Below are 14220 nucleotides of genomic sequence, written 5' to 3'. Positions count from 1 at the left end.
TTGATTCTGACATATATTAGGCTATTTTCTTTATAAGGGATGGGGGGGTAAAATTACTCAGCATTTATCATCATCATTTTTGAACGGTATAGTTGTCCTCAATCCCATTTGTAAGCAGATGTTTTTGGAACTAGGTGCACAATTTTCCAGTAAGAAGCAAGGTTATGAATAGTGGTTCATCTTCCCAAGACAGCCAGCCGGAATGTAGTTACAAGTACAATATAAATTACAGTCATTTGCAATATAATTGGTGTTTGCTCTATTTCATTGCTATTCATTTAATCATTACAACCACCTATGAGTCAGGTACCATCATCATCTGAAATTTACAGATGAGAAAACTGAGGACAGAGCTAGAAAGTGACTTTTCTAAGTGGAAATGCAGCCTTAGAGTGTGTGATTTTTCTCAGCACACAAAAACTTTTTGCCCATTTTAAGGACTGTGCTAATCTGGCCTGAAGGGAATGGAACAGCAGGCTTGTCTTCTTTCTCTTCAGACACTGGCCACCCAAGCAAGAAAGAATACTGACTCATATAGGGCCTTAAAGTTCAGTGGGGTTTTTAAAACATTTAAATTATAGACCTCTATGTTAGCGTGCACTTCATATCTAACACACTAGAATTTATACTATAGATAATAAACCACTGAACTTGGAGCTAGAGGACAAGGTTTGAGCTCTGCCCTTCATCTAGTGACTGTTCAAGCCTTAGTTATCTCTTCTGTAAAATGGAAGCGATACTACAATTTGTTTAGAAAAACAAATGAGATGTGTAATGTATATGAAAGCATCTTGTGTATTTAAAGTCCTTAACAAATGCAACTTGTGGTGGTGATTACTATTGTAGTTAATTCATGTGGGTACAATAATTGACTGAAGAAGTATCCCAGAGACATTTGGTGGATTAGAAAGCCTGCCTCTAATTAGAAATTGATCCTGGGATGAATCACAAAGTAAACAATCAATATGCCTATTAATCAATGAGCTAAATGCTGTAGAACTTTGTGTTGTTCTTTGGCTTAGACAAGATTAATAGATTCATATTCGTCATATCTGAAGGAGTGAAACCTCTGTGATAAAGCTAGAGGGACTGCAGGGTGCCGTCTGGAACAGAAATGGGCCTGTTTTAGAGCACGGGAAGGACCCATGTTCAGTGGGAAGTTGAGAATCTTGACTGTTGGTCAGTTTTGGCTATTGCAGGATTCCTATGGAGTATCAGTCCTGAAGGATGAATAGATGCTGCACTATAAAAAGCATTTGGAAATGCTTGTTTCGTGAGATTCATCAAGTTATTGCCAGCTAGCTAGCTTGCGTGCTTGTTTAACTGCATCACATCCTAGAGTCATCGAGATGTGCGTGTGGATTGGGAATCTCTCAGAAACGAAGCCTAGGCAGCAAATCTCAACCCAACTGGGCTGTAGAATCGCCTCTCTCGACCCGCCACCCCACACACAGGCAGGATAGCTCAGGGAACAAGTTTTTCATGGAATACATCTGGAAGTCACTTTATTGTAAATAGAAATTATTTTATAATGCTGATATCTATGGAAATTTGCATAATGATTTAGATTTAGCTAAGTGCCTACATTTCAGGCACTGTGCTAGGTGTTTTCACGAGTTGTCTAATTTTATCTGCAAAACACAATCCTCTGAGGATAAGGAAATAAAGCTCAAGGCTTTTAAGTAATTGTCTTGAAGTCACTGGAGGGTGAGCCCTGAACTCCCGACCTAAGTGAGTGCTCATCTTATCGCCTCACCCCTTGGCTGCACCCCTCACAAGCTCGTGCCTGTTTTCTAGTCCAAGCTGAATCTCCAAGATGATCTGCAGAAGCCCCAAACTAAGTTACACAGGACCCACATCATTCATGAAAAGCACTTCTGTGGACCACAGAATGTGGCCAACTTCTGACCAAGGTTGTTTTCCTAATACAACTTCCACGTGGACCTCTTTCTTGTGCCCACTGGAGAAAAGTGAACTTCAAAAGCCATGTTAAATGCAGAAGTCCTTGATGACTCAGTGACTGTTTCTCCAGTTCTGCACTCTGGTTCTTCCCCCACCTCTGGCAACGCACATTCTAACTGTTCTTTTGTCCGTTTTTGGCTTTAAAAGAGAAGGGACGGAAGAATAAAAGGAATTTCCATCAGGCAAACTTTGCAATATTTAGCAGTTTTTATGAAACACCTGGTAGGGGAAGAGGTTGAAACTGTTGGCTAGCTAATACCTCCACATTACCTGCAAGCCAGGAGTTAAGGTTTTTGTCTTCAGACTAGGTCTTAGGAAAGCACAGATGAAGGGAAGGAAAATAGCACTTATTAAGCACCCACTGTGTACAGGTGCTTTATACATATTAAGTAATTTTAATTTTAATCATTTGACATGAGTGTAATTCTCCTCAATTTTAAGGTAATGAAAACCGAGGCCTAGAGAGACTGAGTAACTGACCGTAATCACACACTAATCAGTGGTTACAAGGTGTGCTTGATTCCAAAGCACTTGTTTTGGGTACTCACTATGCGGCCTCTTGGCTAACCCCATTATCAAGAGAAAAAGAGAAAAATGAAAACACAGGTGTTCATAGCATTCGATTATGGAGTTTAATAGTGTCATCTTTGAATTGATAAGTCTTAGATTGGATACTTGAAAAAATATTTTTTAACATTTTCAGGAATTCTTGTCACATGCTACTTGATTATAAATGTAGATATAGTTATAAGGATAGTAATTTAATCACAATTTTAGCTTCTGTAAACCTTTTGCTGAGAAGCTCAAAATACTTAATGAGAATTCATGAAGGTTCACTTAACCCCTTTGAAGTACAGACTTATCTTTATTGCACTTTGTAATGTGTAATAATTACATTATTATAGGAAGCAAGGAAACTGAGGCATAGAGAGTCTAAATATCTTTTTCATAGACTCTTGTTAACCTGGATTAATGCCCCAATTCCCAAACTGGTGATTTAAATCCAGGTATTTCTTTCAGCTTATTGTTTCTTCATAAGTGAATCAAATAGCTAGAAAATAAAATATCAGAAAGAACATATTTATTAGTCCAGGACAGGGTGTCTCAACGTTGGCACTGTAGACGTTTTGGGACAAATCATTTGGTGTTAAAGGGGACTCTCCTGGACACTGCGGAACATTCACCAGCACCCCAGGCCTCTGTCAGCTGAAGGGTAGCATCACCCTCTTCCCAGTTGTGGCAATTAATACATCTCCAGAAAATGCTGAATGTTAAGAATTACATGCATGCCTTAGAAAATAGCATACATATGTTTTAAGAAATTATGAATTATGTTAGAATGCTCATTTATCAATGCCATCTTTCTCTCTATGCTAATAAAGCCTAACAATAGTCAAAGAATCCAGAGTAAGTCAGGGCTAGAGAGAACATGTGAGAATCATCTAGCCTAGCGTTTTTTTCCAAGTGTATGAAAGATGATGTTAGTAAGGTTGGGGAGGAAAATATTTTCGATGGTTGTATTAGTCTGTTTTCACACTCTAATAAAGACATATCTGACACTGGGTAATTTGTAAAGAAAAAGAGGTTTAATGAACTCATAGTTCCACGTATTTGGGGAGGACTCACAAGCATGGCAGAAGGCAAAAGGCAAGTCTTACATGGTGGCAGGCAAGAGAGAATGAGAGAGCCAAGTAAAAAGGGAAACCCCTTATAAAATCATCAGATCTCGTGAGACTTATTCACTACAATGAGAACAGTATGGGGGAAACCGCCCCCATGATTCAGTTATCTCCCACCAGATCCTTCCCACAACATGTGGGAATTATGGGAGTACAACTCAAGATGTGAGGACACAGCTAAACCATATCAATGGTCAACTTAGCTCAGGAAACAGTGGGATAAATAAGATTCATTCAGTTAACAAACATTGAACACTCACCATGTTTTAGACACTCTACAAGACACCTGGGTTACCACAATGAACCAAAGACCTGTGCTTCCTTGGAGCATATATAGGATCTAAATCAATATGATAGTATGCTTGTTGTACGTGGTACATGCTTTGGAAAAATGAAAAACTTGGTCAGGAGAAGGGGGATTAGAAGTGCTGTTTTTGGGAAAGAGATTGTGATTTTAAACTGGGTGTTTAAACAACATTCTTTTACCTGACTGCTTAGAGCTGGTGAATGACAGAGGGACCTGAAGCCTCACAAGTTCAAATCCAATTTTATTTCCACTGCTCCATGCCATGTCTTCCACTTACAGCAGTGGTTTTCAGGGATCCGAATTTAGCTTCACATTGTACCAGTTTTTGCTTGCTTTCTTTTCTTTTCTTTTCTTTTTTTTTTTTTTGAGATGGAGTCTTGCTCTGCCACCCAGGCTGGAGTGCAGTAGTGTGATCTTGGCTCACTGCAACCTCCGTCTCCCAGTAAACTAGTTTTTTTCTATTGTGACAAACACATTAAAACCACATATAGAAGAAATTCTTGAGTGGGGGTGACTCTTCTCCCAAGGCTTCTCCCAAGGAGCATTTGTCAAGGTCCAGAAACATGTTTGGTTGTTGTGACTAGAGGGAAGTGGTGCTACTACATCTAATGCGAGGAGGACAGGGATGCTGTTAAACATCATTCCCACACAGGATGGCCTCCCACAACAAAGAATTGTCTGGTCCAAAATGGTTGGGAAAGCCTGAATTAGAGACTTAAGGAGTTTCCCCTCCTGCTAAATGACTTGAAGTGATTGCCATATGGGTTACATATAAAGTGTGTCCATGGTATACAGTTCTGACCGTAGAATGACAGGTGACAGGAAGTTGAAAGCTTTGTTAAAATGGGAAGATATGAACCAATCTTTATCTACATGACATCTACACGTCTAGAACTTTACAAATCTCTTTCATGGGCTCCTGGATTTGGACATTTACATGATGCCAGGCATATAGCTGTGTAGCTTCTTGCAGGGAAAATTCCCAGATGATTGACTACATCTCTTATTTTTCTTCCACGTGTTTGTATACAGTTTAAGCATTCACCGTCTCAGCATAGAAAGATCTTCTCAAATACAGTACTGCAAAAAGCAGAAAAAAAATTCACATTCAAAACATATATTATATATATTCTGTAGATATGCAGGTGCTTTGCTATTTAGACATTTTTTCTCAAAAATATATGGCCTGGCTTAAATTTCATGGCTTTTCAATAGTTCTTTATTATTTGTAGTGAATAGTCTTAAGAAAATAAAATAGAGCATTGTGTAATGACAACCTTGACCTGTAAGCATTATGCAGCATTCAACTGGTGCATCAGGGAAATGCATGCACATTCCCAAACACTAAGACCCTTTGTACCTTGAAGCTGAACAGCCCTCTGAATGGTTCCCTTCTGGATCTAGATCAGAAATCAAATTGCATTTAACTTTTTGCCTTGAGGTCACCAGGAGCTACAGAATGGCATTGATAGATTTTTACTTGTCATGGTTAGCATTAGCGATGGATGAATTCTCAGAATAATTGGACATTGAAACTCATTTGAACCCTACTGATAGCTGAAATCCATGCAAATGTATTTGTTTCATCCTTTCCCACTGCCCTCCTTTCCTTCCCATTTCATCTTTCTCTCTTTTCCCCTAATCTATCTTGCTGACTTTTTTTTTCTTTCTCATTTACCTGGATCCTTTTGGGATTCTTTGCAACATATTTCTATTGGCATTTATGATATCCTTGTTGTTGTTATCTTGTAATTCTTTAAGCACACACTAATCCATCCTATCTGTGGGAGATATGCTCTAAGACCTCCAGTGGATGTCTGAAAGTGCAAATAGTATTGAACCCTGTGTACACTATGCTTTTTCCTATACTGCACATACATTGCTATGATAAAGTTTAATGTACAAGCTAGACACAGTAAGAGATTAATCACAATAACCAATAATAAAATAGAACAACTATCATGGGATGCCAGCATCACTACTCTTGCACTTTGGGGCCATGATTACAGAAAATTAAAGTGACTTAACACAAGCACTGTGATACTGTGGCAGTCAGTCTAATAACCAAGCCAGCTTTGGAGTGACTAATGGGCAGGTAGCATCTTCTGTGTGGCTGTGCTGGACAAAGGTATGATTCTTGCCCCAGGTGGAATAGCAGGGGATGATGTGAGATTTCATCACACAGAACTCAGAACAGCATGATGTTTAAAACTTATGAATTATTTGTTTCTGGGGTTTTTCACTTAATATTTTCAGACCACGGTTGACCACAAGTAACTGAAACCTTCAGAAAGCAAATTGTGAAAAAGAGGTATTACTGTAATCATTTATTTCTGTTTCTTGATCTGTTTCATGCCAGATCTGAATTCAGTTGCATCTGAGACCCATGAAGTTTCCAATATTTTTTGATATTAGGATACTGTTTTCATGTTTAAAATTTTATTAATATGAAGTAGCAAGAAACTCAGGGGCAATAAATTTTAAATCTGATTGAATAAACATGTATGTTTACATAGATTCATGAGCCCCTGTGATAATTCCATGGTCTCACCCTACCCTTGCCCCCTGGCCCATGATGCTCAGCTATGAACCTATGCTGTTGAGTTTATCTGGCTGGTGAGCTTAATCCATAGAACGTGATTTTGACACATGATCAGTGTGGACACAGTGGTTATTTGAAGACAGACTTCCTCCCTAATATGAATGGCCCCAGGAATGCCTGGAGAGTGTGTTAAATGTGTGAACCCATGTTCCATATGGTAGCACCCAGAATTTCTAGTTCCACAAAAAAAGAAAGAAATTATAATAAATAAACTTAAAAGTCGAGAGGAAAGAGTCTGAATCTGACTAGAAGTTTGGGAAGTACAAGTAAGGCAACCACTGAGGATTTTGTAAATTTAGAATAAAAGGCAACTGAATAAAACGAAAACAACGGAGGTGCAGTTAACAATCATGGCGAAGGTTTCTTGTGTCTTTTATCCTGCTCTATAGTAAGGTTACAGATGGCGAAAAAAAAAAAAAAAAAAAAAAAAAAAAAGCCAAGACCTCATAAAGCAAAATGTTTCTGGGTAAAGATAAAACTGTATTGCTCTGCTTGAGCTCACAAAACAGTCACGAAGAACTTCAGTTGGGGAGAGAAATGGTAGAGGATGGATAGAAGATTTGGCATTAGATTTATGCTTGGATTTCATCTCTGCTCTTAGCTTTGTCATGACTTTTTGCCTTTAAGTTAGTTACTTAACCTCTCTGAGTCTTGTTTGTTTGTTTGTTTGTTTTTGGAAAAAAATGTTCCTCTCTAGATGAAGATTAAAGAAGACAATTTCCACCAAATGTTGGACTCACTAAATATATTGTAGAAAAAAAGACCATCCTCTATTTATCAGGTTTATTTAGTTGTATAGTTGCATCCAAGCCTCATACCAGTAGAGTCATTTTCTATGCACAGAAAGAGAAACAAATAACACTTATGAAACACATAATTACTAAGCACATCCTCAAGAATATTTTGTTATTAAACTGAACCCAAGTTCAGAGAAGATCTCTGTCCGGAATTGTTCTTGTTGTACCAATTATCCTTATCTAAATGATAAGATAGAAGACTTCGTATCAGTGTCTTTTCCAAAAAGGAATGTCTCCTTGAACTTAACTGCTGGTTCCTTTCCCTTCAAAACATTCAAGATTGAGTCCCCTTTTAGTTGTAAATATCTGTGGGAACTTCAGCAGCCTTTTAACCCTAGATTCTTCATTTGTAAAATGGAATTCTAATCCTTACTCTGTCTACCTTACAGGGTTGTTGTAAGGATCAAATGAGATAACGTTAGTATGAATTCTTTGTGAACCAAAATGTATCAAATAAGCGTAAGGAATTTCCATCACTGGTGGAGGTTGATCAACCATCTTTTTCCACTCAGTCTGCTCAGTGGAGAATCCCTACAGGCATATACTATGCATTCTTATGATTTATCTTTTCCTTTCACGCACAGTTTGGAACTGAAGTGGTCTCATATTGAATGGTCACAGACCGAATACGAAGTCTGTGAGAATGTGGGTGTGTTGCCCTTGGAAATTATCAGAAGGGGATATTCCATGGACTCGGCCTTTGTGGGTATAAAGGTAATGACTCTGAAATGTAAATTATCAAGCTAAAACTTATGTTGCTGGTTGGTGTCTTTCATTATATTTTTTTAGAAAAATTCAGAGTGACCAAGGAAATTTCAAATTGTAGGGAGATCCTACTATTCTAAAGATTCTAACCACAAAACCTCCTTGTCCCTCCATCCATCATCTAGCTTCATAAATTCTGAGATATGATTTTTTAGTGTATGTGTTGCTGAAGCTAGCACAAGAATTATTATTATTATTATTTTGAGACAAAGTCTCGCTCTTGTTGCCCAGGTTGGAGTGCAATGGTGCAATCTTGGCTCACAGCAACCTCCACCTCCCAGGTTCAAGTGATTTTCCTGCCTCAGGCTCCTGAGTAGCTGGGATTGGAGGCACCTGCCACCACACCCTGCTAATTTTTGTATTTTTAGTAGAGATGGGGTTTCACCTTGTTGGCCAAGCTGGTCTCTAACTCCTGACTTCAGGCAATCCATCCACCTTGGCCTCCCAAAGTGCTGGGATTACAGGTGTGAGCCACTGTGCCTGGCTGAGATATTAATTTTTAAAATCCGTTTTTGATTTTGAAAGCTGGTATTTGTTTTTATAAACTCTTTAAACTTTGAGGTTTTATTTCACAGGGAGCTATATTCAACTTTGTGAACTTGGGCTGAACTCTGCTTTAGAAAGAGACATTGTATGCAATACATTCTGTGGGGTATCCAGAGCAAATTTCAGTCCCAAGAGGCTTTCTCTTAGTATGCACCTCAGTGACTTCCCATGGGCTCAGTTGATGAGGCAAATAAGCAGCTTAAACCCATCTATCTTAAGAGTTGTCCAAGCCATACAAAATTAGGAGAGCATATACTAATACAGGCACCCTGAAATATAAAGAATTTTCAGGTAGCCACTTCTAGATCAGTCAGCTTGCTATTTCTTTTCATTGATGTGACCCATGAAGCACAACCTATGCTTCTAGAATTGAAGAATTTTTTTTTAGGAGTCATTATAACAAGAGCGCTTCAAGAGAATGAGAGCATGAAACACTTGTACACACTAATGATGGAGAATGAGCTGTAAAGACTCCACCCCCCGCCACCTCCCATCTGATGAAAAAGACATCGGTATTAGCTTCTGGGGAAAAGGCCATTTCTGTCAAGTCTCAATTTAATAATGAATTCAAGTCACCCTCAGAAGCCTGCGAACATAAATTTGACCATATCCAGGCTCAGTATTTATCTTTCCAGTGGACACAGGTTCTTCCTAGATCTATTGGTTACTTTTTTGTTATTAAGACAGGAGAAAGCTTGGCATGCCCTATAGTTTTCCAGAAGATTGCTTATAGAATAAGGAAGAATCTGCCTGGATGGTTTTCTAATAATCCTCCAGTCCTCCGTAGAAAGCACCATATGCTCTAGGCTGGAGTTTTGGGCCACGCCACCGTTCACCTTGCCAGGTAGAAAGAACAGGCATGGTGTTACATGGAACCTTATGCTTATTTATGCTGAAAGTGCACAACGAACCTGCCAGCTGAGTGTGCAGGCCTTCATCAAGCACAGTCCCAGAGTCTTTCAGGACAACTCTACCCTGAGCACAACCTCCAGTCTTACACTAAAGCTTGGCTGCTTGACTGGGAACAGGGAACAAGGTGGTACTTTCACCCTGTGTGGATTGCCCTGGTTTGAATTGTGCACCTTCACCTGACTGATTTCTCCAACCACCTTACCTCAGACCATTTCTTTTCCCACATAGGATTCTGTAAACCCAGTGGTAGTAAATACTAGGTAATTGCACGTGCAAGAGCCATGCAGGGAAATGCAACTTCCAGCATATGGCGGATACAGGTGTACAATAGGCTGCCTTTTCACAATGAAAGGTGATTCCAGAGGAGCCTTGGCATTGTCAACAAAGAGCAAATGGAAGCTTAGGAAGTAATACCCTTTTCCAGCAAAATGTTTCTACTGCTAACCAATTAATATGTGAGGGGGCCTTTGATTTGAAATGGACATATCGTCTGAGGCCATAGAAGTAGGAATTTTTCAGCTTTTCATTATGCACTTCATTCTTTTGTAAGAAGGTACAGAAATATCCCACGTACCTGACCATCTTAAACATCTAAAAAATATGCATAAATAACAGCTGCCGTTATGTTTGCACAGGGTTCTCATTTGATGACTTATTTTTCCAATCAGCCAAAGACAAAGACGCTTTTTTTTTTTGAGATGGAATCTCACTCTGTCACCTGGGCTGGAGTGCAATGGCACCATCTCAGCTCACTGCAACCCCCACATCCCAAGTGCAAGCTATTCTCCTGCCTCAGCCTCCTCAGTAGCTGGGATTACAGGCAGCCACCACCACGCCTGGCCAATTTTTTTGTTTTTGGTAGAGATGGGGTTTTACCATGTTGGCCAGGCTGGTCTTGAACTCCTGACCTCAGGTGATCCACCCCCTTCAGCCTCCCAGAGTGCTGAGATTACAGGCGTGAGCTACTGTGCTGGCCCAAGGACACTTCTTAACATTGTTTGGGCACCCTTTGGGTGCAATTCAAGGCCATGACTTCAGAACACTAAAATTGCCTCTTTGGTTTTTAGCCTTGGAGCTGGAGCTGAGAAGCAGGGGTGTATCAATAGTCTCCTTAGACCAGGGCATTTTTGTTTGTTTGTTTGTTTGTTTGTTTGTTTTAAAACACCTACTTGACGGGGTCCTTGAAAGTCCTTGGTTTGGGGTGTGGATCTCCTTTGTCTGGCTGTTCACCAGGTCTGCCAGTCCCACAAAACTCTCCTTCAAGTTTGTGAAGAGTGACGGTTTCATCCAGACAGGAAAATGAACCAGATGTGTTTGAGTTAATCTAGTCTAAAGGCTTTCAGTGCCCTGGAGCTTGCAGGATGCCTCCAAGCTAGCTGACAGATCATCACACGGGTTGTCAGGATTACCTGCTTTTTCTTCTCCTCTTCAATTTTCTCCCTCCTTTTCTTTTGAGGGACTATTTTAAAACCAAATTGGGGTAGAAGGAAGGTAATAAAATTGTGCTTGCAACAAAGACAAAAATATAGTTTAAAATTCATGTTCCTTTCTTCAATAACTAAATCATTTATAAAGGAAAAACCAAACAAAACAAAAGCTTTCCTTTCCATTGATATTAGCCTAGCAAAGAGTCAACTTTAAGGAAAATCCATGTTGCCTGGATCCCAAATGGCTTATATAATGTTTTTAAAAGCCCTACTTAATATTAAAAACAGATTTAAGAGCATGAGTTTAGTCTAGTGTGAGGGAGAATAGCTGTTTCTCTATTGTAGAATATTTATCCTTATTTTTAAAAGATTTTTTTTTCCCTCCTAAGGTCAACCAAGTGTCAGCTGCAGTTGGAAAAGATTTCACTGTGACTCCATCTAAACTGATTCAGTTTGACCCAGGTACATTTTGTGTCTGCAGTTTGTTTTATGTGTGTGTGTTTTTTTGTTGTTGTTTGTTTTTTGTTTTTGTAGTCATGTCTGGAGATTGTAGAGAAGACAGAATATTACACAACTTTGGCCAACTAAAAACTCCTCAGGGAGCCATACCACCCCACTCTAAAAGAGAGGTGTTTGGATTTCAGGTTTTGCCCTTATTATTATTATTTTTTATAACAAGTGAATTTTGATTTCAAATGAGAAGAAAGATGATAATAAATATGAGCTATCAAAGCAAACATCCAAGACAATCCAGAAAAAAATACGGTCATTTAGAAATTATTTGAAGTTCTAATACAAAGTTGTTATAGTTTAATTGCCTCAGATTTTTTATGAAATTTTTCAGAATGTTATGTTTATATGGATTTCTAAAGGGCATTTCTAAATGATCCCTCATGGAATAGGTTGATATTAGGAGATTCCAGGGGAAATTATTATTTAGTTAAGTAGCACTTACTTTGTTTTAAATTTGTGGAAAAATTTTGCTAGGTGCAAGTGGGAAAAAAAAGGCTGGTACTTGCTCTCAAGGGTGTTCCATTGTGTGAGAAAAACAAGAAAACACTCACTGATAGTGCACTGGAACCCAAAACATGAGCTGTTGTTCGGGCTAAGAGAAATCTTGGAAGATTTCCCAGGGGAGGCAGTATTTTAGCATTTAGATGAAGAAGAAAACTCCAGGATGAAGGACTAACACAAAAGCACAAACACACCTTTGGGGAACTGTGCCTAAAGCTGAGGCTGGAGCCCCGCCATCTTTCCCTGGCTTCTGTGGATGGGACAGGTAGCTCTGCCTCACTCACTGAATGTCACTCTCTATTTCCCTGGGGTTTCAGATGGATCTGAGTCAAATGTGGGGGCTTGGGAGCAGCAAATACAACGGGCCTGGAGAAACAGACAGGACTCTGGCTTTGTGCTTTCCTGCCAAGGAGATATTCTGCACACTGAGAACACTCCTCTAAGTGTAAACTATTGACATCATCTGCCACTAACTCATAAAGGGTTGAGCAAAGGCAAAAGAAAATGGCCTAAGTACCAGCACCACCTCAAAATTGCCTATCTTAACATCAAACACAGAAAAATGGCTTTCTGCAGTTCACTGCAAGTAGCATGATGCTTGAGGACTGTGTTAGTTTCCTAAGGCTGTCATAATACGGCATCAAACACTGGGTAGCTTGAAACAGAGACATCGAGTGTCTCAGTTCTGGAGGCTAGAGGTCCAAGATCAAGGTGTCAGCATGAAGGATTACTTCTGAATCAATTCCAGGCCTCTCTTCCATGCTTCTGGTGGCTGGGTGGAAAACTCTGGCATTCTTAGTGTCTGCTGCATCACCCCCATCTCTGCTTTCATCTTCACGTAGTGTTCTCCTTGTGTGCATGTCTGTGTTAGAAAGCGCCCCCTCCCACGCCCTTTTCTTCTGTTTTGAGGTGGAGTCATGCTGCGTCACCCATGCTGGAGTGCAGTGGCGCGAGCTCACTGCAACCTCCGCCTCCTGGGTTCAAGCAATTCTCCTGCCTTGGCCTCCCGAGTAGCTGGGACTATAGGTGCGCACCACCACACCTGGCTAATTTTTTTGTATTTTTAGTAGAGATGGGGTTTCACCATATTGGCCAGACTGGTCTCGAACTCCTGACCTCGTGCTCTGCCTGCCTCAGCCTCCCAAAGTGCTGGTATTACACATGAGCCACTGCGCCCAGCCAAGTCCCCCTTTTTATACAACACCGGTCATAATGGATGAGGAGCCCACCTTACTCCAGTGTGACCTCACGTTAACTGATTATACCTGTAATTACCCTAGTTCCAAATAGGTCACATGCAGAGGTACTGGGAGTGAGGACTTGATTTTTCAGAAACGCAATTCAACCTATAACAGTGAACCTTCACTTCAACATGCAAAAATCTGTATTTTGTTTTTGGCCTCCTTCCTGTGATATTTAACATTCTAACTCAGATAAGCTGGTTCCTCCAGCTGACCTCCTTTTGCGGGAAGAGATCCTGTTATATATGGGAAAGATTCCTGTTATTTATGTGCCGTTTACTCCCACGCTGGTACAGGCTCTTGTGGCCAACCCTACAATCCCTACAATGAAAGGGTGAGATGATTTGCACCATGTCCCTTCCTACTTCATGTTAAGGCAGTTCCAACTTTTCCATTTCTTGAGTCTTTGCCATATGTCATCTTCATAATTTGAGGTCTGTTTGTTACAAGATCAGGAGTAATTTTGGCTGCTGGTAGGTTTCCAGCAGCCCATCAGTTGCTCTGTTTGGATTGATAGGAACTAGAATGTGTCACACTAGAAGAGACTCTGAAATCTACCTCTTAGAGATTCTACTGGATAAGATAAATACCCATTTGTCTAAAAGAGCTCACATGCTGTGTTGAATAGATACTAATGACTTCTGGGGGCTCTACATAATCTTAGATTTTAGATATTATTTAGACAATTTAAGAAATAATATAAGCATGTCTTATAAATTAAGAAAAAACCAATTGGCTGTTCATTGTTTTGGAATTTATTAACCCAAAAGCAGTTTTACAAACTGAAATCTTGCTTTAGAGAATTTTGAAGTTCTCCATGTCCACAGGTTTAGTAAATATTTACTCCTGTCTTGTTAATCCTTGCCTCTTTCTAGGTCTGGTGTCCCTGTCCCCATACCAACCCATTTTACCAAGGGAAATCAATTTGTTTCTTTTAAAATGGCAGCTTCCATGATTGGGTAAAGAAA

At 39.8% G+C, this 14220-nt stretch overlaps 1 protein-coding gene across 15 annotated transcripts in view; it reads left to right on the top strand.

Moving 5' to 3' along the window:
- The window catches only part of LOC105489089 (FRAS1 related extracellular matrix 1), a 177078-nt gene that overhangs the window by 141547 nt on the left and 21311 nt on the right, over positions 1–14220 (top strand). For all 15 annotated transcript variants that reach the window (XM_011753759.2, XM_011753757.2, XM_011753758.2 and 12 more), the window contains 2 exons: positions 7932–8061; positions 11387–11459. In XM_011753759.2, coding sequence (XP_011752061.2) covers positions 7932–8061; positions 11387–11459 — 203 coding nt within the window. The remainder of the gene's footprint in view (positions 1–7931; positions 8062–11386; positions 11460–14220) is intronic.

This window comes from Macaca nemestrina, chromosome 14 (assembly GCF_043159975.1).
Source record: "Macaca nemestrina isolate mMacNem1 chromosome 14, mMacNem.hap1, whole genome shotgun sequence".
In the NCBI taxonomy this organism is placed as follows: Eukaryota; Metazoa; Chordata; class Mammalia; order Primates; family Cercopithecidae; genus Macaca; species Macaca nemestrina.
This window is presented reverse-complemented; position numbering and strand designations above follow the sequence as displayed.